Source organism: Ambystoma mexicanum, chromosome 3p, assembly GCF_040938575.1.
Source record: "Ambystoma mexicanum isolate Mex_15411 chromosome 3p, UKY_AmexF1_1, whole genome shotgun sequence".
In the NCBI taxonomy this organism is placed as follows: domain Eukaryota; kingdom Metazoa; phylum Chordata; class Amphibia; order Caudata; family Ambystomatidae; genus Ambystoma; species Ambystoma mexicanum.
The window spans coordinates 130,626,582-130,651,995 of NC_090925.1; the positions used below are offsets into that span (position 1 = coordinate 130,626,582).

General features: G+C 45.9%; 1 protein-coding gene across 1 annotated transcript in view; it reads right to left on the reverse strand.

The window, feature by feature from the left end:
• Positions 1-25,414, reverse strand: part of LOC138579499 (killer cell lectin-like receptor subfamily F member 1) — a 306,704-nt gene that overhangs the window by 88,231 nt on the left and 193,059 nt on the right. The window contains exon 2 of the mRNA XM_069649819.1: positions 14,535-14,609. Within this exon, the coding sequence (XP_069505920.1) occupies positions 14,535-14,609 (75 nt within the window). The remainder of the gene's footprint in view (positions 1-14,534; positions 14,610-25,414) is intronic.

A 25,414-nucleotide genomic window follows, 5' to 3' on the forward strand; every position in this document is an offset into this window, starting at 1 on the left:
TATCCCCTGTGTTGGATGTTCTGCTGTCCTTGGCGCAGGCGTGCTGGAAGATTGGCACTGTAAAGGGTTACCTCACTGCTATTTCGGTATTTAAGAGGACCCCGGAACAGGGCTAGTTTTTCACAGTCCCCACTGTTATGCAGTTCTTGTGGGGTGTTGCACAACCCCTATCCTCCCCGCCAGTTTGTGGTTCAGGCATGGAATTTTAATTCAGTTTTAACGTTCCGTTTGGGCGCTCCATTTCAGCTCATTCATTCCTGATCTATTAGAGTGCTCACCCTTAATGTGAGTTTCCTGGTTGCCATCACTTCCGTGAGATGGGTGAGTCCGCTCCAAGAGTTGACTGTTTTACCTCCTTAGTCGTTTATTTTCTTCCAGAAAGTGGTCTCAGATTTCCTTCTCTCTCAGAAGATCTATCTTCCTGTATTTTTTCCTCCACCTCATCCTTCCAAGGCAGAGGAACGAATCCATCGACTGGACCCTGTGCGTGCCCTGAGGTTCTACATCCCTCGAATGAGAGAGGCTAGTAAAGACGAGCAACTTTCTGTGGGTTATGCTGGGGCTCGTACTGGCATGGCTGCCGCCAAGCAGACCCTGACAAGGTGGATCATTCTCTGCCTTTCAGAATGCTACCAACTCGCTGCGAAGGATGTACCTGAGAGTCTCGGAGCCCATTCTACCAGAGGAGTAGCTGCCACCACAGCCCTGCAGATGGGGGCCCTTGTCCTGGACATCTGCCAGGCCGCAATGTCGGCATCTTTGCACATGTTGCCAAAGCATTACTGCTTCGATTCCCTTGCGGGCCAGGATGCTTGTTTGATAAGGAAGTCCTCCAAAGTTTTTTGGTTTAGGTTGTATCCTTGCTTCCATCCGCCTCCAGATTTAAATACAGATTTACTGGGAGTCTATCATAAATGAGGAATCTATGGGAGGAAGGAATCTATTTGAAGAACAAATGACTTGCCTCTCGGTGATGTTTTTTTTAATGGATATTCCTTCCACAATTCCCTCAGCTTCGGAGTGCTAGGGAAAAAGGATGGAACTGAGGTTGTAGGGTGCGGGGATCATGGATCAGGAATCCACGGGAGAAAAATCCATCAGAAAGAACGTTACCGAGAGGTAAGTGATTTGTTCTTTAAGATCTCTGCCTTCTTCAGGGTCTATTGATTAACTGAAAGGATTATGAATTGGGTTAATCAAATCTGTGACTCTTTCATATATTGGTCCAAGAGGTGGCTTTAGAAACACTTCTTCTAATTCCCTGTGCAATGCAAACTACCAACTGGTCCTTCGAATGTGGAAACATCTAGGTTCGCCTCTTTAGAAAAACGTGGGTATAGGGAAATGCGATGTTAATGGGGGAAGAGGGTCTCAATGAATGAATCATGAACAACAACCCTGCCCCATTGATAATTAAAAGCAAGCATGAGGTATAATTGACACAAGGCAGTACACACCTGTGTGGAAACTCTAGGGGCCCATTTCTCAGACCTGTTTTTGGCACTCTTCCAGTCCCCTTTGAACAACTGCGAAAAGTAGAAGAGTTTCTGCTCCGTTTAAAGCGCATTCCGAATTCACGAACTGTATGTGCTGAAAAATGTCCATAAAACAAACACATTTGCATGCACCTGTTGGGAACACGCTCAATGGGATGCACAATGAACAACGTGCATTTCGTTCACGTGGTACAGCAGCAACGGTCTGAATGAGTTTTGCGCCACTTGCATTTCAGGTTTTCAAATTGGGATAGAAATGCTTTTTAAGTTTTGTAAGTTCGCTGGTAAAGTATGCTGTTACCGCTGTTTGAGCGGTTACAGCGTTACGGTGTGGAAAGTCTGTACCGTGTGCGGTGCCTTTTTTACTTAGGTCGCATTACTCAATGAAAAGTATTACCTACACACTTAAATCCAGAATGCCGGCTAGTCTAGTAGTGACAAGAGTGTCTGTGCTCCTCAAGGCCCCTACACACAAGTCCTCGCCCAATATTGGCCTGAAAAAAAACCTGGGAGGGCAGCCAATCTTGGCACAGCTCTTCCGGCGATATACAAGGGTTTTGTATTCCGAGATGTGAACCGGACACGCTAACCTCTACGCTTGTTAAAAACCTTACAGGGCTCATTGACAATTCTAATCTGGGGGAGCCTGAAAAACGCTTTCAGGTGAGGGTGTGAATATTTCGGATACTGTCATTATAAATGAGTTATGTGCTACACAACAAGGGGCTGAAGGGGTCGATTCAGGTCCTTCAATTGATTTAACCACGCAGAACTCAATTCACGTGGAAATAGTAGACCCAGAGTTGTCAATACACAGTGTGGGTGGTGGAATTGACAGTAAACGACTAGGCTTTGGCGCCCCCTATCCTGGCGAACATGAACAAAGTCAATTCCAGCGACATTGGTGCTATTACATCTGAAGACGGTTCGATAGTGTGCGAATCACCGTTCACAAATGATAGAACCAAAGGCAATGATGGTAGTTTATATGACTTGCCCAGTCTGTTTGATCAACATACACAGGGTTCTAAAGACTTAATGTCTTCATTTGCTTACCCTACACCGTGTGCCCCACATAAAGTATCTGTGAATCTGAAAAATCTTGCTGATAATGATAACTGTCACAACTTGAACACACCATTGGTAGAAATAACACTCAATGCGATAAACACATCGATTATGTCTCTTTTTAAACTGTTTGAGTCATTGGATGCCAAAATTACGTCTCAAGCTGCACAGATGGAGTTAATAACTCAAAACTTGGAAAAAAGGACCAGATGTATAAGCAATCCGACGATAGGTGGTAATGTAGGAACTTAATCCATGCTGGTTGATAAATGTAGAGACCTACATCAGCCGGAAGTAGACACAGAAGAAAAAGCTGAGGTTAAAGATATGATACCGGTGCTGCCTGCTTTTGCTGCTATTATATGCTCACATACATTTACACCAACAGATAAACCTGCCTCTACTGCTGCTAGTAATATAGAGACGGTCTCCTCAAACATAGAACCGCACATTAAGAACAATGATGATAAATTAGCTTCTAACAAGCAGAATACTGAGACTTTGGTATACAATATGTTTGACATACGTACTGACACAAAAGAGAACTCTGTACAGATGACCACTCAGAAAAAAACGAAGAATCAAAAACGGGCCCCTTGCGTAAAGCAATCACTTGTTAAACAATTTGTAAAACGAATCCAAACTACCTTGAAAATCGAACCTACACTTGGTGGCTGTCTATGTGCCAAATATAACAATCTGAGGCGACATAGACAGCCGGTGACAAGCGAAGCAGTGAATGCTGCCCAAGCTGTGGACCACTCCCCGTTAAATGATTTGGCTTCCCTGCTTGATAGAACAGGGGTAGGTGAACAATTGCAGAGTGTAATAACTAATATCCCTACCTCAGAGTTGCGGTCTAACCCAGTGCCAAGTATAGCACTTCCTATCCTCCCAGTGAGCAATATAGTGCCAGCTGCAATGATGCTCCTGTAGACATCATGAAAGATATTAGGGCGACAATACAAAGATCATTAGATGAATATTTGAAATGGAAACAGGGACATGATTCCTTGACAAACATCTGCAGAGAAGAAAGTGGTGACATTTAATTGCAACACTGCGTCAAACCAGGATAGACATTTACCAAAGTACGAGTCGAGTTCTGAGCAGACCCAGCGGTTGGGAGTGGAACGACCGCACTTTGGTTCATTGAAGAAATTAAGACATGCATTAGATCCAAATTGTTACCATAGATTTATCCTTAAATGTTGACCTTCGCCCTACACATCCTATGACCTTAACAGGACAAGCGTGATGGCGATTTTTGAAGATATTGAGGAATTGAGAGATATTACCTCAATAGACATTCAGCAGGTCGAATTTCTTAATGATGAAAATCTGGATATTGTCTGTCTATGGATCTCTTCGAATCTTGTCAGGAATACCATCTGGCAAGCTAGGATGGAATTATTTTCCATGGGTTTTCTGCTGGCCGTTGATCCTACGGTCTTGTCTATACCTATGAACACTGAGCAGGCTCAGGACATAAATGATGGCCCTGTACTAAGATCTATGAGAACATACCAAAAGCAGAATATAACAGAACAACACAAGATGAGGAGGGATCCAGCTATTGAAGATCATGTAACACCTGACATAGCATCATAACAATCGAATTTGCATTATGGTACATTGAGTTTAGCGAGCTGGAACACTTGTGAACACGTACATCTCTCTGCTGGAGGTGAAAATAACCTGGATGATTTTGACATAGTTTCATTACAGGAAACATGGCTAGTTGAATGCCCTGTGTGGAACAACCACAAAATGATCTTTCAGGCAGCTAACGCGAATCCTAAAGGCCGCCCAGATTCAGGTCTAATGATTGCCATAAAAGTAGGCAAAGGTCTTGCAATCTTCCCATGGGCTGCCCCGAACATCTTCATGCAACTTGTCAAAGTTTCATATCCCGGTGGTTGTTTGGCAATAATTAACGTATACCGCAATCCTCTTGCCATATCAGACAAGGTATTTCTTCAGGAACTAGAGAGCTTCTTTAATATGATCTTGATGACCCAAGAGATAACTAATGTTATACTTGTGGGCTATTTAAACTTGCAATGTTTGAAGTGACCCAAAGTGAAAAAGAATTCAATCTATGAGCGATGGGTTAGTATCATGTCCAACAGCAACATGATGATGCTCAATGGTGCAATTCTGGGTTACATTCCACCGAATGAGACTTGGCGCAAAGGGAACTGTAGTTCAACTGTTGTTTACATATATACTGATAGAACTACGTTTCAAAATGTCTCTTTATTTAAGATCATCCCCCAGAACTCCAGTGATCATCAAATGTTAACTATGTACTGGAACTTTAACGACAACAGCAAAAAGGATGAACAGCATAGATATATTGCTCACCTCACGGTCAATAACTCAAGAACCTGATTTAGGTGGACTGAGTCAAGACTCACTGATTCAAACAGAGCTGTTGGGGAAGCAGGCACAAATGCAAAGGGTTGAGGAGCCTTATAATGTTACCCTCCAAATGTTTAGAATACATTCCTCCACAAGAACCCATACGTACTTCGCACCCAGACACAGCTTTGATGATCACGTACAAAAGCGAAAAACGATGCTGAGACAAGAAAAAAGAACGGCACAATTGTTGCCTGCTGATATTAGGAATGACACTGTGCGCGCTGCAGCATGCCTCTACATCCTGGGTGAGAACTCAGATGTATTCTCTACCAAGCAGATGGAGAAATGATGCTCAAAGCGATGTCGAAAAACACAGCTCTTATCTGGGGTCTTCTTAATGCTGCTAATCATGTAAAACAAGCCCCAGTACAGATAAATGGTGTAACTGAAGCTATGTGGGTATGCTATTACACACAACTATATGCTGATCCTGATACACACCAGAGTAAATCTAGATTAATAGATGTGAATATTGGTGATCTGCAAATATGTGAAGATGAAGTGTTAGAGTACATCCGCAAATCTTCAAATGCAAGAGCACCAGGTCCAGATGGGCTCACTAATTGTATGAGGAAACAATACTCTGAACAGTGGACCCGGATCCTATGTAATGTGATAAAAATGAATTGCATTCCGTGATCGTGGAAATCCTCTGTTGTTGTCCCAATCTTCAAAAGAGGCGATCGGTCTTGTCCTACTAATGACAAACCGATCGCCCTCTTAGATATTCCTGGGAAAATCTTTTGTACGTTTATCTTACGGGACTTTAATAAATGGGTTACAACACATAACAAACAAGACCTGCATCAAACAGGGTTTATACCTGGCATGGGGACGTTGATAAATCTTTTAACACTAACAGCAGTAATCCAACATCACATCTATCTAAAGCAACCGTTATATTTTGTTTTCGTTGACTTTAGAGCGGCGCTTGATTCAGTAGTTCGATCAATACTACTTGATAAACCTGCTTGTGAGAAGAGCCCTACATATCTAATCAATCTGATAGAGATGTTACACTCTGATACCAACTTGAGAGTTAGACTAAATCTACAAGGTCTTTTAACTGCTACCATGTTGTAGCAGATGCACCAAAACTAGCAGGCAAGGCACTTGCGGCCTTATTATACGCAGACGACTTGGTACTGATCTCAAAGACTCTCTGTGGCCTCCAAAGCCTGCTTGATGCACTTGCAGATTATGTAATTTAGAACATGCTAACAGTTAATCTTAGCAAAACGAAGGTAATGATTTGCAACACGAATGTAAGAGGTACCCCTAAAAGAAATAAGCAAATGCCGAAATGGCACATACAAGGGCAAATCCTAGAAGTAGTATCCCAATATACATACCTAGGAGTTGTTATTGATGGACCAAATTATAACACATATTTACAAAGTCTTAATAATAAATTAAAAATGATATCTCAGGCGCCAATCATTCAGGCCAAATATGGCAAATTCTCTATTACTCCTGCCTTATCTTTCTTTAAGCAGAAAGTGGTCCCTGTATTACTCTATGGATCCGAAACTAAACCTTACATATCTGAAAATATATGGCTGCGCTTTGAAAGCAGATACTGGAAAATTATTTTAGGACTGCCTAAATCGTTACCAATAGCCTGGATTAGAACCGAAATAGGACTAACATGACTACATACACGCTATAAGTGGCAAGTGACAACCTTATTTAGGAAATGTATTTTGGCTTCAGAAACAAACAAATTGATCAATGTGTTAGTTGAGTATGTCTTTTCAACTCATGAAAAATTCATGGTTGAATGGCGCTGTGTTGTCATTGAAGCACTAGCTGATGCTGATGTTTCTCTGGATGATCTACTTACGAACCCGAACTGAGCCAAAACTAAGATATTCCAGCGTGATTGGTCCCGCACAAAGGAGAAATGTCTGCTGTACTGTGATTTTCCTAAAAATCCTTTTTTACACAAAAAATGCAGCGGTGTGGAACCATACTTGTTTAAGTCGCCATCACACGAACAAGGTCGCCATCACACGAACACAGAGTACAATTTTTGCGAATATGATTTAACCTATGGGAAATGAGGGATCTGAAAGCCAAACGTAAATTGATACCAGTGAAAGGCAACATATGCCGATTTTGTGAGATTATGGACCAACCAGAAACCACACAGCATTTACTCACTGAATGTATATTGCTTAGACAGAAACGAGAACAACGTTTTAAATTTATAATGCAGGAGTATAGATTACTCACACCAGATACTATGTGGTGGATTATATACTGTGGTCTAACTATTCCCATAATAATTGCGACAATTGCCTTTTTAAATGATCTGAAATTACAAAATGGCCAAGCATTGGTAGAAATATGAACAAGATCATATTCAATATTGAAGATTGCTATCTCCTGGTGAATTGCTAAAACATGTCCTACGGTGAATGCTATGGTGTGATTTTAAAATCCTCTCTTTAGTGCATTTTCTTTATTTTTTCACTTTAGTTTTTATTGGCATTTCAAAAAAACAGAACCAAACAAGGAGCAAACAAAAACCCAACTCCCTCCCCCTTAACCCCAACCCCAAACACAAGAAGTCCAGTGCTGGTGTGCTGCCCAGTCAGGCTATTCCCGCACCCTCCTTGTGGATTCTAAAGGATGGACTGGCCACCATAGGGATGCCCCTTTACGAGTGCACTTTGCCGGGTTCATCTGTTATTATCCACAATAGTCTCATGCTCCGGGTGCACCAAAGCTGCCTTGGACCATCCATCAGATAAGCCAGTAGAGAAGCCCTAAGATTCAGGGCGGACTGGGCTTAGTGCATTTTCTTTTAATATAATTTATGCATTTATCTTCTTAACTGAAGTGAACTATATGAGGATGATATAGCTTGATATATAAATGAAACATAATGTTATTTTATGGATTCACGCAGGAATTGTAATGAATTTGGAACGAATCTGCGCTGTTTATTTTTAATTGTATAGGAGTTTAATTGATGGATAGAAAAAACCTTTTTTTTTCTGTTCGATCCTTTTTAGTACATGTATCATATGGTATGAAAGAATATTGTAAAACTGATTCAGTTCTTATATCAATAAAAAAAAAATGCTTTTTTTCTATTTTTAGCATTTTGCAAGGAAGGGTGCATTACTGTGAAATGTGCACAGTGCTGGGAGCTTGTCAGACACAAATGTATTGCATCACTTGTGCTGCAGCACAGTCCCCAGGTAATGCTCAGGCCACCTTTGGGGATAATGTGGCCTATGAATTTACCAAAAAGCCATTAAAAAGTGCATGATCTGGGCTACATTTAGATGCCTTGTTTTTGAAGAATTTGGCTCCTTGCCCTGGAGTCTAACTTGGCAGGATGTGCACATATTTCCCACTATAGGAAAACTCCTCTTGGTTAAGGACTACAAGGGAGGTTATGCCCAAAATATAGTGTCTCCTGTAACCACATTGTGGCTGCAATGAGCAACAAGAAATACACACAAAAAGGAAGAATTTGCTGTTTCAAAAAGAGGGATGAACAGAGGTGCTTGAGTTATCCAACACTGCTCAACTAAACTGTAGGCTCACCGAGGTCCACAACATGAATGAACAGGATAAAGGAAGTTCACAATATTATTTTATTATTATTATTTGTAAACTTGTATAGCGCATACTAAGGCCACAAAAAAGCTGCCCAGGCGCTGTAGAGGAGGGCATTTACTCCAACAGAGAGACCTATACAATTAAGATATGAGCACATTGGAAATCAGAACAGATAAGTTTTAAGTGACCTGTGGAAAGGAAAATACTCCTCAATGCCACGTAACGAGAGGGGGAGAGAGTTCCATAGTCTGGGGGCCAGAACTGAGATCGACCGGTCTCCCAAGCCAGGCCCGTTGAAACCAAGAGACTTTGAAAAGCTGCTGGTCTGCAGATGTCTAGTAGGACGGTAGCGCTGAATCTTCTTCTTGAGATATTCAGGACCAGAATTATGCATAGCACAAAGAGTAATGCAGAGCGTCTTAAAGCCTATCCTTGATGCCACTGGTAGCCAGTGGAGACAGCATAGGAGCTCCGATTACGGAGTCATCCAAGGTGCCTTCGGCGCTAGTCTGGCTGCCGAGGTCTGAAGCACCTGCCTCTGCTGGATTTGGTATTTAGGTTGCCCCCAGATAAATGCCAGTACAATAATCCAGAGACCCCATAATGGTGGACGTAACCACCATTGTCTGACAAGAGGGTGGAAGCATAGGAAGAATGTTTCTCAGAATGTTTAACTTACCAAAACTTATGTTGCAGATTGCTGAGATCTGTGCTTCATGCGAACCATCAGGAAGAAGCCTCACCCCTAAGCTTTCAACAGAATGTCTACCCCTGGCGTTGTTTCAGTAGCGCACCCAAATACTTTGCTTTCTCTGCGGTCACGGGAATAATGCCAGGTATCTAGTCGGCATCGTTTATGGTTCAAACAAAGAAGGTATCTGATCTCCTTTGAACCTCTGACTTTCGTTCTCGATTTTAATGAAAACGTTCTTTGCAAATGCTTTCGCTTTGGTTGGCCAGTCCAAGAATTTCACTTCTAGCGGTACAATATGAATGCCCTCCGGCCGTTCCTCTTAATCACAGCCCTAGTTCCAAAAACCAACAAAATAGAACCAGAAATCTATTTTATTATTCCTAGCTGAAGTATTCAGGCGACCGGCCTGCTTTGAACACCATCCTAAGAGAGGATAGACACACAAGGATGTGGTGTCGTACTGATCTTCAAAGATACGCTGCAAATCAGACAATGCCCATCCAATATGTCTGGAAATTGCGACCTGCTCACCATAAAACGTACCACTTTGTATACCAGCTCCATACTGCTCAACGTAGTACATAGGCCACCTGGCACGTTCGAGGAAGATCGCCTTCATCTCCTCAATGCAAACCTCAAACCCTCATCCAAAATTATACTGCTAGGAGACCTGAACCTGGGCCTTAACGACCCTACTGACGGTAACGTCTCCTCCCTAGAAAATTCATTGAATGCCCTAGGCTTTACCCACCACATAAACTCCCCTACCCATGCTAAGGGCCGCACCCTTGACTGGCTAGAAGACCTCAACTGCATGGTCGACATCAAAGCAATCTCCCTTCAACCTGGTCCGACCATTTCCTTGTGACCTTCACCATTCCACAGCCCCAGGATTACACACGTGTTGCCACCCACCTGGGCCCGGGGCACCCGCAAAATCACCAAACACAGCATCACTCCACTGCTATTGACCTCCAACCAGACCATCTCACCCACATGGCCAATAACCCTGTGGCTCTTGCAGACACATACCTAAAGACACTGGCAACAGCGGTGAACAGTCTCCCACAATGCACTGTTTAAATCGTCGGCCAGGACCTACAAACTAGCCATCACTCAGGCCAAAGCATCCTCCTACAATAATAGAATCGCTGAGGCCAAGTCCAACACTAAGGAACTATTCAGTATCCTTTGGGAACTGGTAGTCCCAGCCCTGCCAACTCCAGGCATCACCAAAGATTAAACCTGGTGCGGAAACATCATAAAAGGCCTTGGTAGATAAGGTAGGCACCCTACAGAAGAAAATCACCACCAAGCAAGCCACAATCTAAACCTCATCTCCCACCCCATCACCCTCAGCTTTGCACCATAAGGCATCTTTTCACTTCACTCAGGTCACAGAAACAGAAGTGGCAGCCATCCTTAAAAGCCTTAAGCCCTCCAAATGCAAAGTTGACACTTGCCCTGCCCTTGTCATTAAAGAACGTGCTGAAGCTCTCACCCCATTTATCACCAGCTTCATCAATGCCTCCTCCTCCACCTCCACTGTCCCCACATCCCTCAAGGAAGCCTGGGTGCTTCCTCTCTTAAAGAAATCCATGCTAGACCCTGCCATCCCCAGCAACTACTGCCCCATCACAACAGTCCCTTTCCTACTAAAAATCCTAGATGGGTCCACCTACACTCAAATCCAGCACTCCCTGGAAAGCAATCCGATCCTAGGTCTGCACCAGTCGGGCTTCAGACTTGGCCATGGAACGGGATCAGCCCTGTTGGACCTCTTGGAGATGAAGGCAAGCCCGCCCTCCTTCAACTATTTGATCTCTCTGCTGCCTTCGACCTGGTAGACCACAAAACTCTGTGCCATCACCTTACCTCAGCAGCCAACTTCTCACCCGAAGCTGAGTCCTGGGTAGTCTCCTTTCTGGAGAACAGATCAATGAGTTTTCTCTGAAACTGCCTGCACACCCCCTCACCCATCTCATGTGGAATGCCCCAAGGCTCATGCGTATCCCCCACCTTCTACAACATATTCACCAAACCCCTATTCAATCTACTGGAGTCCATCAGCATCTCCTACACAAACTATGCTGATGACACACAAATCTTGTTACCCCTCACTGGCAACTAAATGCAAGACTCCTGCACCCCAAACTCGATCTACCTATCCATCCAAGCCTGGATGGCAGCGAATGGCCTCTGTCTACATGGCGGAAAGACAGAGATCCTGGTGGTCGGGCCTCCCCCTGTCACCAAAAACCTCTACCCCCAATACGCCAAATTCAGCATTGATGGGCTCACGTTACCCGTCTCCACTTCGGTTAAGAACCTAGGCATGCACCTCGACTCTACACTCTCCCTGACACGCCAGGTCAACGCCATTGCCACCTTAGACGCTTGGACAACTAAGCTTATCAATGCGGCCAGACCCTTCCTAGCACCAATCAGCTGCCTCACTATTGCCAGAGTCATCATCCGTGCCAGGCTTGACTGTTACAACGCCCTTTTTTCGGCAGCACCCTCTGCTCACAACATCCACAGGCTTCAAGTGATCCAGAACAATGCGATCCGAGTAGCTCTCAACATCCCAAAAAAGAGCACATATCCAAGGCACGCAGAAATGACCACTGGCTGCCAGGATAATCTTTAAAACATTATCCATCACTCACAGATGCCTGTCTAACTCTGCCCCACCTTATCTCTCTCAAAGCTTTGTGGGGGCCAAATCCTCCAGACCTGTTAGGAGGGCCTACACCCACAGACTTGTCCTTCCCACTTCAAAGCAAGCCAAATGTGGAGGTGCCAGCTTCCCTTTCCTCGTCGCTCACCAATGGAATGTGCTCTCACCTCACCTAAAGAGCAGAACAATCCTACCGGGTCTTCAGAAGGGCACTGAAAACCTGGCTGTTCACTTAGAGCCACTTACTTTGTCTTTTTTCTTTTACCGTCTTCCTTCAGCCCTATCCACAAGTTAAGTGTACCTAGTTGTAACAGTACCCAGATTCCTAAGGGTTATGTGCGTGTAACAAATGCAAAAATAAATTAATAAATACCAATTTGCACCTATGGGGCACTCAAGTGATGGCACTATCCTACCACTTAGAGCAGGGGTCTGCAACCTTTGGCTCTCCTGATGTTAGGACTGCAAATCCCATTAACCCTAGCCAGCATAGTCAATGAAGAACTGTGGGAGTTGTAGTCTAATACATCTGTAGAGCCGCTGGTTGCAGACCCACTGCTTAGGGTACGCAATCATGATTAATAACGTGATCATAAGAGGAAGCCCCAAGAGGGATTAAGATAACTGTAGCTTTTGCCAGACAACTGCTCAACCATAAACTCCGATACAGAGGATCTGTATTTCTGTGTCTTTCAAAGAAAGGTGTCAGCTAGAGTGTTTTTTCTCCCTGTTTTGGGTATGCACACCCTGGGTAGAATCAATGTCTCTGTATCTACTCTAAGGCCGCAGTGGCTAGTCGGGGCCAGATCTCTTTTGCAAGCTAATGGGACCAGTGCAAGCTCCAAGGTAAGGTGTGACACTTGACAGTCAGCTTGCAAGTCTCAAATTGTAGGGCTTGTTGAGTGTCATTAGGAAACTGATAATTGATTGACGGCTTGCCATTACTTCTCTCTGTGGTTCCCAATGTCCATGTAATGCATTGGGGGTTGTAGAAGTATAAGCCCTGATTCTGTCCGCTCTTTTTAGTCACTTATGTACTCCTAGGAAGGCTATGTGCTTTAAAGTCTGACAGTGGGGGCGGGGGTGAGGTTGCCAACTAGCAAGAATCCATGACTCAGGTCTTGAGTCACACTGCTGCTGAGTGACGGAACTATGGAACTGCTGCCTGACTGCTAGATACTGCACGATGCAACAACGGAGGGCCTTTCTGAGCCTCCCCCAACACAAAGAGGCTAAGCTTTGTTCTGGGGACTGCAGCCATCTTGTTTCAACAGGGAGGCTCCGTTTGGCGCTCAGTGCTCCAGGGGCACCTTTGTGATTCTAAATAGCAGTGCTCACTGCCTTAAATCGGTCTAATCTTCCCCCATATCCGATCAACGTGAGCGTGCTTCAAGGGCATTTCTTTGTTCATGTTTGGCCATATTTCAAGATATTTGACCATATTCAAACATGGCCACCGAAGATTGCTCCCTCTGAGCACTACTGAAGCAGCCTGATACTGCTGCTTGATTGGCCTGTTCTCCACCTAAAGCGGCCAATTCAAAGCCGGCAGGCGAACGCTGACCCCACTCCCAATGCTCCTGTCTGTGCCTGGCTGTACTGACTGGGCCCCCTTTTCTTTCTTTCCATCCTCTACCCGCCACCTCTGCACATCAAATTGAATTCACCGGCGCCAAGGACTGACATATGATCCCACCTGGCCTGCCAAAAAAGCTCCTTGCAACCAGGCTGTCTTATTCATAAGTGGGCAGCTTCTGATTTCCATTGCATCGTGACTTTACATCTCCTGCCACTTGCGTTTTGCCTTGCTTTAAAGTTGAATTTAGGCATTGTTTAATCTCCTGCCGCTCTTAATTTGGTTGTGCACGTGGCACTTGTTTTTGTTCGCCTATACCCTATTCTACCCCCGCCCCTTACTTTAGCTCTTATCAATTGTAACGACCATCAGGTAAGTACAATAGTTCTGTCATATGTTGTAACAGTCTGTATTCCTCTTGTCCTATGTTGTACCACTGAAACGCATAGCACTTGCCCATTCTGAATATAACAGTGCCTACTATGGGGGTCATTCTGAGTTGTGCGGTAAGGGTTACCGGGCACCGGTAAGGAGACCGGTGCCGGTAATCCCTTACCGCCCAATTCCGAGGTCCCTTAGCGGGAACCGTAAAGGACGTGTGGTCTGACCACACGTTCTTTACGGGTCCCGCTAAGGGACCAGGGCGCTAATAATGGGCCTGCTATTTGCGGGCCCGTTATTAGCGCCTTCTTCATTCCCATTGAGCCCTATGGGGGCTCAAATGGGAATGGGGAATGGTTGGTTGAATGGGGACTTATCGGGTCCTCCAGGGTCGGAATGACCCGGTAAGTCCCCATTCAACCAGACCGGTGCCGGACCCGGTTTTGGGGGCAGCCATGGTGCAAATAGCGCCATGGCTACCTCCAAAATCAGAATGAGGCCCTAAGGATGTTAATTTCTTCTTTCACCCTCCATGCGTCGAAGTGCTTTGAAGTGCTCGTTTAAGTGTACAAGCGCTATATTAAAAAAAAAATATTAAAAAAAATGCAATACATGAAAACATGATGCAGAATTTACCTGGTGAGCTTGTGGTATTACAATCCTGTTCGAATCGTGGGTTCATTTGGTGCTTTTCTTGATGTAATCTGAAGACTGATGTAAGAGCAAATGTAAGTGAGAGAAGAGAAGTATTAGACAGGAAACATGAAGCTTTATGGGGTAATCAGGAATGCAAGGGTACAGACTGACATATATATGTGTACATTATTATAGTTTGAATCACTTCAGCATGAAAACACACCTGCCAACTCACAGCTTACAAACGTGCCTCCAATTTTCCATGGTATTTCAGTATTTGCCCTCTGGAAAAAAAAAATACATGTATTCTCTACATTGGGCCTCATTCCGAGTATGGCGGTAGGGGGTTAACGGCACCGGTAAGGATGCCGGTGCCGTTAACCCCCTACCGCCACATTCCGAGGTCCCTTAGCGGTCACACCAGGAATGGCTGGTCTGACCAGCCGTTCTTAGTGGGACTCGTTAAGGGACCTTGGAGCTAATGACAGGCCCGCAAACTTCGGGCCCGTTATTAGCTCCTTCCCCATTCCCATTGAGCCCTATGGGGGTTCAAATGGGAATAGGGAATGGTTTTCTGAATGGGGACTTACTGGGTCCTCCAAAGTTGGAATGACCTGGTAAGTCCCCACTCAGAGACACCGGACCCGGACTCGGAATGACCCCCATTGTCTGAACTACTTGCAATCTATACTGTATTTCATGACTCAATGTTCATGGCTCACGCCTTCTACCCCTCTCGTAGTTTGGAATCAAAGCAATCAAGCTTTGTACAGCTCTTAATTGCCCACTCTCTGCAATAAGCTGTATCAGAAAACAAATGGTTGTTACCTAGATTTGTCATTTCACCTCATATATTTCTTTTCTTTGATGCAATACTTTCTCTTTTCTCCTTCCACCACCTCCCCCTTTCTTCTTCCCCCTCCTTGTTACTTCTTCCCCTCCTTGTCACTACTTCCCCCTCTCACTTAAAGACAAGATACCTGGTCATTCTAACACATTTATGCTACTACACGTATCTATGTTAACTAATTTATGGGGAATAGGTTGTTGGGGCTGGTCAACATTTAATCTCTCTTGGTAATTAAGTTACTTAATGTCCCGTTAATATACTGTTGTTTTATGAGCATATTTTTAATATTGATAACTTCTAATGGATTGTGTCCTCCCACGGTCCCACAGATTTCTCATCTTAGATCTTGATTCCTTTTCGACAGCAGGGGCTGCCCTGCGACTTTGGCATCAATGTCCCTTGACGCTCTCCACAGCCACGTCCTGACGTGGCATTGATGACGGTATAACTAGCTTGCAACGTGCCCTGTTGCTTCAGCACTGTTTCTCTGCATGCTCAGCACGCTCTTGGAATGTTTCAACTTCACCTCAGAAATTCTTCAATTTTGATTTGCTTCTTTTGGCCTTTTCCTCAGAAAATGTTTACTCCGAAACTACCACGTTTTAAAAGATGTGAGGACTGTGATTCGAAAGTGTCGATCACATACCCTCACAGGATTGGTCTATGGTGCCTTGGCACAGACCGCAACGTTATCTGGTGTGGCTACTGCCAATCGATGACTTCTAAGGTCTTCAAGGAGAGAAAATCGAAGATCACTCTGTCGTTCAGTATGAAAATCTCCCAGTTTCTCAGATGGTCGTAGTTCCGCTGGTGAGAAGTCCCCAGAGGGACCTAAAAAGCGGTTCAGAAAACATTTCAAGAGATCTCGGTCTAGAAGCGATTCACACCACGCTACTTTTTCATCATCTATAAAGAAAAAGAGACGTCATTACTCTGATTCCTCACCCAGCAGGGGCTAGGTATATTCTTCCGCAGAGAAGTGGGAAGATTTTTGCTTAAAAGTGATGAGTGTTTTTCAAAGGCAGCACCCCCCTGCTCCTTCTAAAGGAATTGGTAAAAAACAGATCCCACCACTTTGTCGAAGACCCGCTATGTTATGTTCTATAAAGTTATAAAGCGGAGCATTCGCCAAAGGCATCTTGGTGCTGGAGGGTAGCAGGTGATAAAAGGGTACTAAAAGAGAAAAGAGTCTTCAGAGCACGTCTGAAGGCCAGATGATCAGCGGTAGCAGGAAGAGGCAGAGGAAGTTGGTTCCAGGCTTTGGCTGCTGCCACCGAGAAAGCGTGGCCTCCAGCACGAGCACGTTTGAAGCGAGGAACCAGCATTTGGATACGATTAAGCAGATAGTGTGGTTGGCCATAGTACAGCGAGTTAGAATAATCCACTGTACTAAGAACCAGTGCTCCTACCACTGGGGCATGAAGATTTGTATTTGTATTTGTATTTATTGATTTATTAAGCGCTTTATGCCAAAGCTGGCCCGGATGAAGGGGAGAACCTTTCTCAGAGACCGCAGTTTGAAATGGCCGCTTTGCAGATAGCGCCCACTTGCTCAGTCAGCATCAGAGAGGATGAAAAATTAACTCAAATTTCTCACCGTAAGAGAAGGTAAGGGGGAACGGGCCAAGAGAAGTAGGCCAGAAGTCCGGGATCCAGTAGTTAAGGGGGGTATGTGTCCCTACCACCAGGACTTCTGTTTTACTGCCATTAAGCTTGAGAGAGTTGGTGGCCATCCAGGCACCTAAGTCTTCAAGGCAGTTCCTAAGACAGGCTTGTAAAGACCGTAGGAGGGGTCTGCACTTCCGCTCTCTAAATGGTAGAGGGGAGGCACAGAGACCCCTGCCAAGATTCTCTATTATTGGTAGCTGTGGTCGAGCAATCAAGGCCTGGCTTCTCGGGAGGTGATGCAATCTGGTTCTTAAGTACAGTGTAGTCCCCGAGCACCCACAAAGGAATGTCCACACACTGTATCGGTTGAAACACAGTCTTTATATAATTAATATTCAAGGTCATATACACAATCACGATAACTCACTTTGTACTCCGAAAATCCACAATGTTAAATATGTACAATTCTAAAGTGGTGCCACTAACGTTATTAGATCTTATTCAAGTGCATACGGTCAGAATGACACACAGATCAAAATAAAGAGGAAACCAGCAGGAGAGAGAGGAAGGAAAGCAATATGGTTGAGCATTGGCTGAATACTGGCCCCGTACCACTAGACACAGATACAAGCCCAGTCCATACATTGTTCACCCTAGACTTTCCAATAGTTCTGCAACCCCAAAGTACCTTGGCGTTGTAGCGTTCCTCGTCGGGGAAATCGACAACCCTTCTTGAGCGTCCTCTCTTTCAGGCAGGAGTCACGGGTCGTCGAACGTCCGACGAAGAACAGGTCGAGCTACGACAGTGAAGTGGCTGTGTCGTTCCTAGCGGTGCTTGTTGACAGGGAAGCGTAAACGTCCTGCCAGGAAGAGGTGTGCGGGGCACCTCAGTGTCGATAGTTCTGGACCGCAAAGAGTTTAACTACAGTGGCCCAGCAAGGGCGTCGAGTCGTCAGCGACTCTGAGGTCTTAGGGTGGCGGGAAACCCACCGGTGGATGCTCCTCGGCGCGTCGACGGTCAGGCCTTCTCCAGCAGGATACTGCGGCGACGATGCGGATGAGAATGTCCTTGGATCAATGAAGTTCTTAGGCAACGGGAGCACGGCGCCTCCAGTTGGCGACGGCGGTCGGCGACAGTGGTGGACAACAGTCCGGGCGCTTCTCCTTGGAGTTCCGCAGCAATCCCTGTATCGGGTCGGCAGCTTGTCGAAGGTCTGTCTACCAGGGAGCTTAGGCAAAGATCAGCTGTGCACGATGGTCCCTCGTAGCTCGGGAAGAGGGCGCCTTACCAGGTCCTCTCTGGGTCAATCCTTGAAGGCACAGCAGCTTTCAGATTGTGAAGTAGAGCAACAGCAATTCTTCTCATCCAGCAGGGCTCAAGGTTAAGCTTCAGTTGCTCCAGTTACTCGTCGTAGTGGACTTCAGCTTCCGAACACGATTCCTAGCAGTGAGAGGTCCCCAGATATACTGTAGATCTCCCATTCATTCCGCTGGTTCACACTCAAGCATCCAATAACGACTAAGGGCATTCATTCAGGCAGGCAGCCAATCAGGCACACAGTGCAGTCAGGCCATTCACTTCTCTCCAGACACTCACAACAAGTTATGCGTATTGGGACAAGTACCGAGCCATTCAACACTCCAAGCTGCATTCATACTGGTTTCGGGCAGGGCTGTCTCAACCATTGTGCCAAACACCAGATACTAGACAGCCACAACATAGAATGCATATTCAACACACACTCCATTCACCCAGGTCCCACCACAGGCTTACCCACAACATACGGTCATTGAGAAGGCTCCAGCCAGTCTGGTCGGCACTTCCCCACACTACCATATACGGAACTTCCACCCAACAGCCAGTCACGGGGAAGGGACAGAGGTAGGGCTTCCCGGGACTTCGGGAAGATCAAGGTAACAGGTGATGGAAGGCAAGAGGCCATGGGGGCCATTTTGTCTCCATCAGGAATCTACCGATTCCAATGACAGGGCCTGGGCATCCCAAAATGGAGGACGCTCAGGGAACCAGTCATTTCAGCACGGAGCTGCCCCCAGCCCGTACCCTGCTCTGTGGGTCACACACAGGTGCCCAAAAACATACACTAGGGGCACAGGGTTGTACCCCTACCCATGGGTGCCTTAAGGGTATCCCACGGGTCTGTTCACCAAACCAAAAGAGAGAGAGCTGCACTGCCAGGAGTCCCACATGAACTCCTGTGCGGAAAACACGACAGAACACACAATAAAAAGCAATAAATGACAAGGATACGGAGGCCCTGTCCCTCCGATGCATTTCCAGCATCACAGTGCTGCAGTGTCAAACCGGGTGAGATCCAGGCATACCAGGATCTGCGTATCATCTGCGTATGAATAGAATCGAAAACTGTGAGATAGAATAAGAAAGAGCAGTGGCCGGATGTAGATATTAAAAAGAATGGGAGACAGAGCAGACCCCTGTGGTACTCCACAGAACAGTGTGACTGATTCAAAGCAGTAGGGACGTAGGAAAACAGATTGAGACTGATCGTCCAAGAAATCTGTGAACCAGCTCAACACCTGGCCTCCCAGGGCCGCGTCCAACAAACGGGATATCAGTGTAGAATGATCGACCGTGTCGAACGCGGCTGAGAGGTCGAGTAAGAGCAAGATCGCACACCGCCCTGATCAACTAGGCGGTTGAGGTCATCGAATACAGAATTAAGAACTGATTTGGTGCCTCTCCCGGGGCAGAATCCTGATTGGAAAATATCAAAATAACCTGAGGATTCCATAAAAGATGACAGAAGGGGAGAGAACAACACGTCAAAAGTTTTCATCAGGGACGGAAGAAGGGAGATGGGACAGAAGTTTGCTAGGACAGCAGGATCCAGAGAGGGCTTCTTCAAGAGGGGAAGCACCCGAGCGTGTTTCAGGGACCCTCTTGAAAAGATGCGTTAATGGCTGTTGTAATTTCAGTGATGATGTCAGGGGAGATGGCTTTGAGCACGTCTAGAGGGATGGCGTCAGTAGGAGATGCCGACTTGAGCCCATGAATGGCTTTCAGAATATTCTGCTCAGAGACCACAGGAAAAGAGGTCCAAGATGCACTAGGAATAGGAAGAGCAGGGAAAGATTGTTTATTAGCCGTAGCCTCCAAATTAACTTTAATGTCTTCGTATATAGTTGCGATTTTGGAATGGAAGAAAGAGGAAAGAGATTCACACAGAGCTTGTGAGGGCTCGATCGAAGGGCCGGAATTAGTCGACAGAGACTGCACTAGCTCAAAAAGCGCCTTAGGCTTATTGACCGCATCCTCAATTTTCCCGCCAAAAATGTTTATTTTGTGGCCAGAATTGCTTTTTGGTAAGTTGTTAGAGCGCAGCGAAAGATTGCTCTCGTATCCTTCGTATAACTGACGTTCAGCTTGGCGACAGCTAAATTTAAGTGCTCTGAGCTCATCCGAAAACCAGGGTTTGGACAGATGGGCTCTTTCCTTACCGAGCTTGGCCGGCGCAGGTTGGTCAGCTACGGCTAAAAACGACGCAGCCAGATTCTGCGACATGCAGGAGTTTGGGGGAGCACAGTGAGAGAGAATTGAGGCAGATAGTGTGGAGAGATTGACCTTGCGCCAGTTCCTTTTCAAGGTGGGCAGCTTGAGGGGGCGCTAGACAGGGCCAGGAAGAGCGCAGTGAAAGAGATCAGATAGTGGTCAGACCAGAGTACAGGGCGAGAGAAAATAATGGCAATAAGTGACTTGGGAGCACAAATAAAGTCAAGTGTGATGCCCAACTGATGATTGGGCACTTGAATCAATTGAGGAAGATTGAGATTCCTCATAAGAGAGAAAGTGTTCAACCTGGCTAGCCGAAGTGGAGTTGGCAGGCAGATTGAAATCCCCTAACACCCATAGATTAGGGTGGTCAACTTGGAGAGCCGATACCATGTCAGGGAAGTCAGTATAAAACGTGGCATCCGCCCCAGGAGGCTGGTATACCAGTAGGGCAGTAAGTGTCGTCATAGCCGATATGGATATGGTAGCGAGAAGGCATTCCATCTTCAGTGAGTGTACTGGTACTAGATAGGAAATGTTGAAGGAGTCTTTATATATATAATTCCCACACCCCCGCCAGGATGTATAGAAGGGCGGTCAAACTGAGCAAAGCTATAGTTGTTGGGGAGGGCTTGTACAATGGAGGGGCCAGAAGAGTCACGGAGCCAAGTTTCAGTGAGGAACAGCAAGTCAGACTGACTCTAAGTTATAAAATCGTGGCAGTCAAAGGCATGCGCGACCAAAGAACGTGTGTTTAACAGGCTGCAATAAAGCAAGGATGTGCTAGTAGTAGGGGAGGTACCAAGTGTGGCCTGTACAATAAGGCTTTTAAGAAAGCCCAGGGGTCAAATAGTTTCTGGGGGCACCAGTGAGATGAGTACATGGCGGTCTAGGCAATCGGTATGTCTTCCTAGTACGCCCCTGGCACGGTCGGGCACAGACGGGCTTGCAGCTTCGCGGGCGGGAGCCCTGGCACATAAATGCCTGTAAGTGTCAGGTGGGAGCCGGGGAAGCTCAGCCTCATAAACACAAAAAGAGGACTGCGGTAGATGCACACGCAGGTCGTAAAATTAACACAAAGGTAGTGCAAGATCAACAGTACAGCCTAACATACAATAAAAAGGTCTAAAACAATTTAATCACAGGTACATCACAGTAGCAGCTTGCATTGATCTCCTCCACCTTAAAGGAGGGTTCAGTGTCAAAAGGTCCTTTGGTATTGATGTACGCAGCTCATTCGTGTACAGAGTTTTGTAAGTCTTTTTTGGGACTGTTCATGAGGACGATGATGGAGAGGATGTGCCCTTTGATTTTGAGTGCTTTGGACATAGATAAATCCCCTTTAAGAATTAATTGCAGAGGAGACTCGGATGGAAGAATTTGTTTCTAACCTTCAAAACTCCAGTGTACTCGATACCTCCCCTGACGTAGAGTACGAGCAACCTGTTATACATTCCCATTCAAATGCTGCCTGCAGGAAGGTAATTGATTGTATATGGTGGGCTCCTCCCTCTAAGAACATTACCCAAGATAGCCTTACTGACATTCTTAACAAGGGTCCTCCAAAGGCAACTGTCTTATGCTTCCACACAGCCCTAAAGGATCCTTTCCTGTAGTTGTCAAGAAAACCAGGTACTGCATCATCAGTCCACAAAGAACTGGTTAAAAAATGCATGCTATCATCCGTGGATCCAGATTTCTTGTTAAAACATCCCACTCCAGAAAGTGTTGTGGTGCAGGCATCCACTTCTACCTCTAAGGCTTCTGCATACCCTTCCCTGCCACCGGAATGGGATGATAAAAATATGATGCCCTAATGAAGATCTTTTCGGCTGGGAGCATGGCATTGGAAGCAATTAATAAATATTCATACACACTTTGGACCATTGACCAGAGGCAGCAGATAACATCCCTGAGGGTGAGATGAGGGATGGCTTCTTTAACCTGATTAATGATGGGAAGGAAGCTTCATGTCAATCTCTACAATCAGGTTTGGAAATAGCTGACTGAATAGGTAGGTCCATGGGGTCCAATGCAATGGCTAGGCAATTTGCAGGGCTAAGAAAGTCAGGCTTTGCACCTGATGTTCAGGCCAAGCTGCTAGACATGCTTTTTGGTGGATCCAATTTATTTGGTAATAAATTGAATGACAGTTAGTTTGGAGAACCTTCTACATCTCTGGGCACGGCAATTACCAAAGAGATAGTGGACAAGCCACCCAAAGGCAGGGTCAAAGACCAGTTTCCTGTCTGATGAGAGGCTATGAAGGAAATCCTGCCCAATCAACTGATTCATCTCTGCCCTCTGCTGCAACTGCAGCCCCAAAACCACACTGAATGCTTTGTCCAGAGAACTCAGTGGGAGAGTGGTTGACACAGCATTTAGAAGAATAGCACACCATTCCTTCAGATGCATGGGTACTACAAAGAGAATCCAAGTGTTACTGCCTCCCATTCCTAAAGAGGCATCTAGATTGCCCCCTGACTAGACTTCCTTTTAGGGCTCTGGATCAGCTTCGTCAACAGCAGATACTCTCCCTGTTAGAGAACCTCTCTCTCGGCACCGTGCACCTGGACCCCCTCTGTCCTTCACCCAGGTACCTGCTCACCCTGCCTACCTCCAGCACTGCCTCAGGGCCACCCCTTGCACTGGGATTCTGTATCTGTACCCATACAGTCCCCCACTCTTCTTCTGCACTTATCATATATATACTATCTGACTAATCTTGCACTTGCCATTTGATGGCTGCACTACCACTTTTCACTGCCTTTATTTATTTACTGCACTTCTCATTTATTCTGTTCTCTCTTTTTTCCCTTTTCCATGCACTTGCGCGTTCTTAATGTCACTGGGACTAGTAAGATCGTTGTTTATTTTGTTCTCCCTTGTTTTCCCCTCCCTTTGCTGGGTCGTGCTCTGAAACACTTGTTTATGAGAGCGACATAAATAAAATATCATATCATAGAGCGGTGCGAGAGAAAAGGTACCTTCAGCAGAGATGAACCAGAGTTGGTATTCTGCTTAGTTTCTGGTGCCCAAAACGGACAGAAGACTGCGTCCCATCTTGGACCTGAGGCGCTTGAGCACGTTCCTCAGGAAGGACAAGTTCAAGATGGTCACTCTTTTGCAGACTCCCCTGGCCCTTCGGCCCTTCAGCTCCAGGACTGGATGGTGTCACTTGATCTTCAGGATGCTTACTTTAATCTGCCTATCCATCCCAAGCCTAGAAAGTACCTGAGATTTGTCATTGGTTGTGTTCATTATCAGTTTCGAGTGCTACCTTTCGGGCTCGCCACCATCCGTGGGTCTTCACCAAGTTAATGTCGATGGTGGTAATGAGTCTGAAGGGGGATTCACATCTGCCCTTACCAAGGCTATTGGCTGATCAGTGTGTGTTCTCCAGGACAGGCTCTGAGACATCTCAACAGCACCCGCCACTTTCTACACAAACTGTGCTTCTCCCTCAACTTCAAGAAGTCTCAAGTGACTCCCTCCCAAACACTTCAATTTATTGGAGCAGTCCTGGAGTCATCTTCAGGGAAGGCTTTCCCTCCAAAGTTAAGGGCTGAACATATCCTGCAGATGGTCATGACATTTCAGAATGCCCAATATCTGCTGGCCTATGGATTTCCAAGGTTGCTAAGACTCATGGCATCCTGCATCTTCCTGGTGCCGGAGGCCCGACTAAGGATGAGATCACTTAAGTGGGCAATCAGATCTCAATGGCTACAGTTCTCAGGCAGTCTAATGAATCTTCTGCAGGTTCTGAGTAGGGCAGGACAGGACCTTCTGTGGTGGGCCTGTAAAGAGAACTTGATGGCGGCAGAACCTTTTTGGCAACCATGGCCAGAGATTACTGTAGTCAGACTCCTCCCTCAAGGGCTGGGTCGCAAACAGCGGACTATGGTCCCCAGCCGAACCAAGGCTGCATATAAACCTAAAATAAAGTTGGGTTGCCAGACCTATGTGGCCACGCCACTTCCTTAAATTTGATATTATGTATTGTAGGGAGCAGTTGTCTAAAGTGGTGGGTAGATCTCTCTCCTCCGCAGGAACCTCCCTCTGGAATGGTCTCCCTGCCCCTCTCCGGCTTGAGCTGGGTCTCCTCAAGTTCCAGAAGCTCCTCAAGACCCTCCTTTTTCTCTTCTTCCGTTCCTCTCCCCTGCTAATCCCCCCATCTGCCGCTGTGACTGGCTGCCTGGTTCCCTATGAGTTCTACTGGGCACCAGCCCCCACCCCCACCCAGTCCACCCCTCTGCTCGCACTTCGCATGTGGACCCTCACACCATGCACTCCATGAAATCTCTGGCAATTTCCCTACTGACCTCCCCCTTAGCACTCACCTAGCCCCTGAGGCCCTCTTCCTCTCCCCTTCGACCCCCAACCCCTTTTTCACTTGCACTCTCTCCTCTTTTCCCTGCACTTCCCTTCTCACCCTTGCACTTCGCGCAGACCGGCACTCCCCCCTCGCACTTCTTGTTACTGCACTTGTACGATTCAAATGTCAGTAGGCCAAAAAGGACCATTATTGTTATCTTTCTCCCTTGTTCCCCACCCTATTTTTTGTCTTGTGGTGCCTTGAAACACCATTTGGTGTATAGGCGCTTTACAAATATCCAATAAATAAATTAAAATAAATAAAAAGAAAAAACTCTAGCATACAACCCTATGCTATGTAAATATGAAGAATGATTGGGATTTTTTCCAAGACAAGCACCCCTTATGCACTAACTTGAACCAAACATTTTGGGAAAAACATGTTTTAATAGTTATATCTTGTTGCTTCACAAGATATAGGCCCTCATTCCGACTCAGGCGTTAAGGGGTTTACGGCGCCGTAAACGGCGCCGACCCTTAACGCCTGATTACAAGGTTCCCTTTGCGGGATGGCTT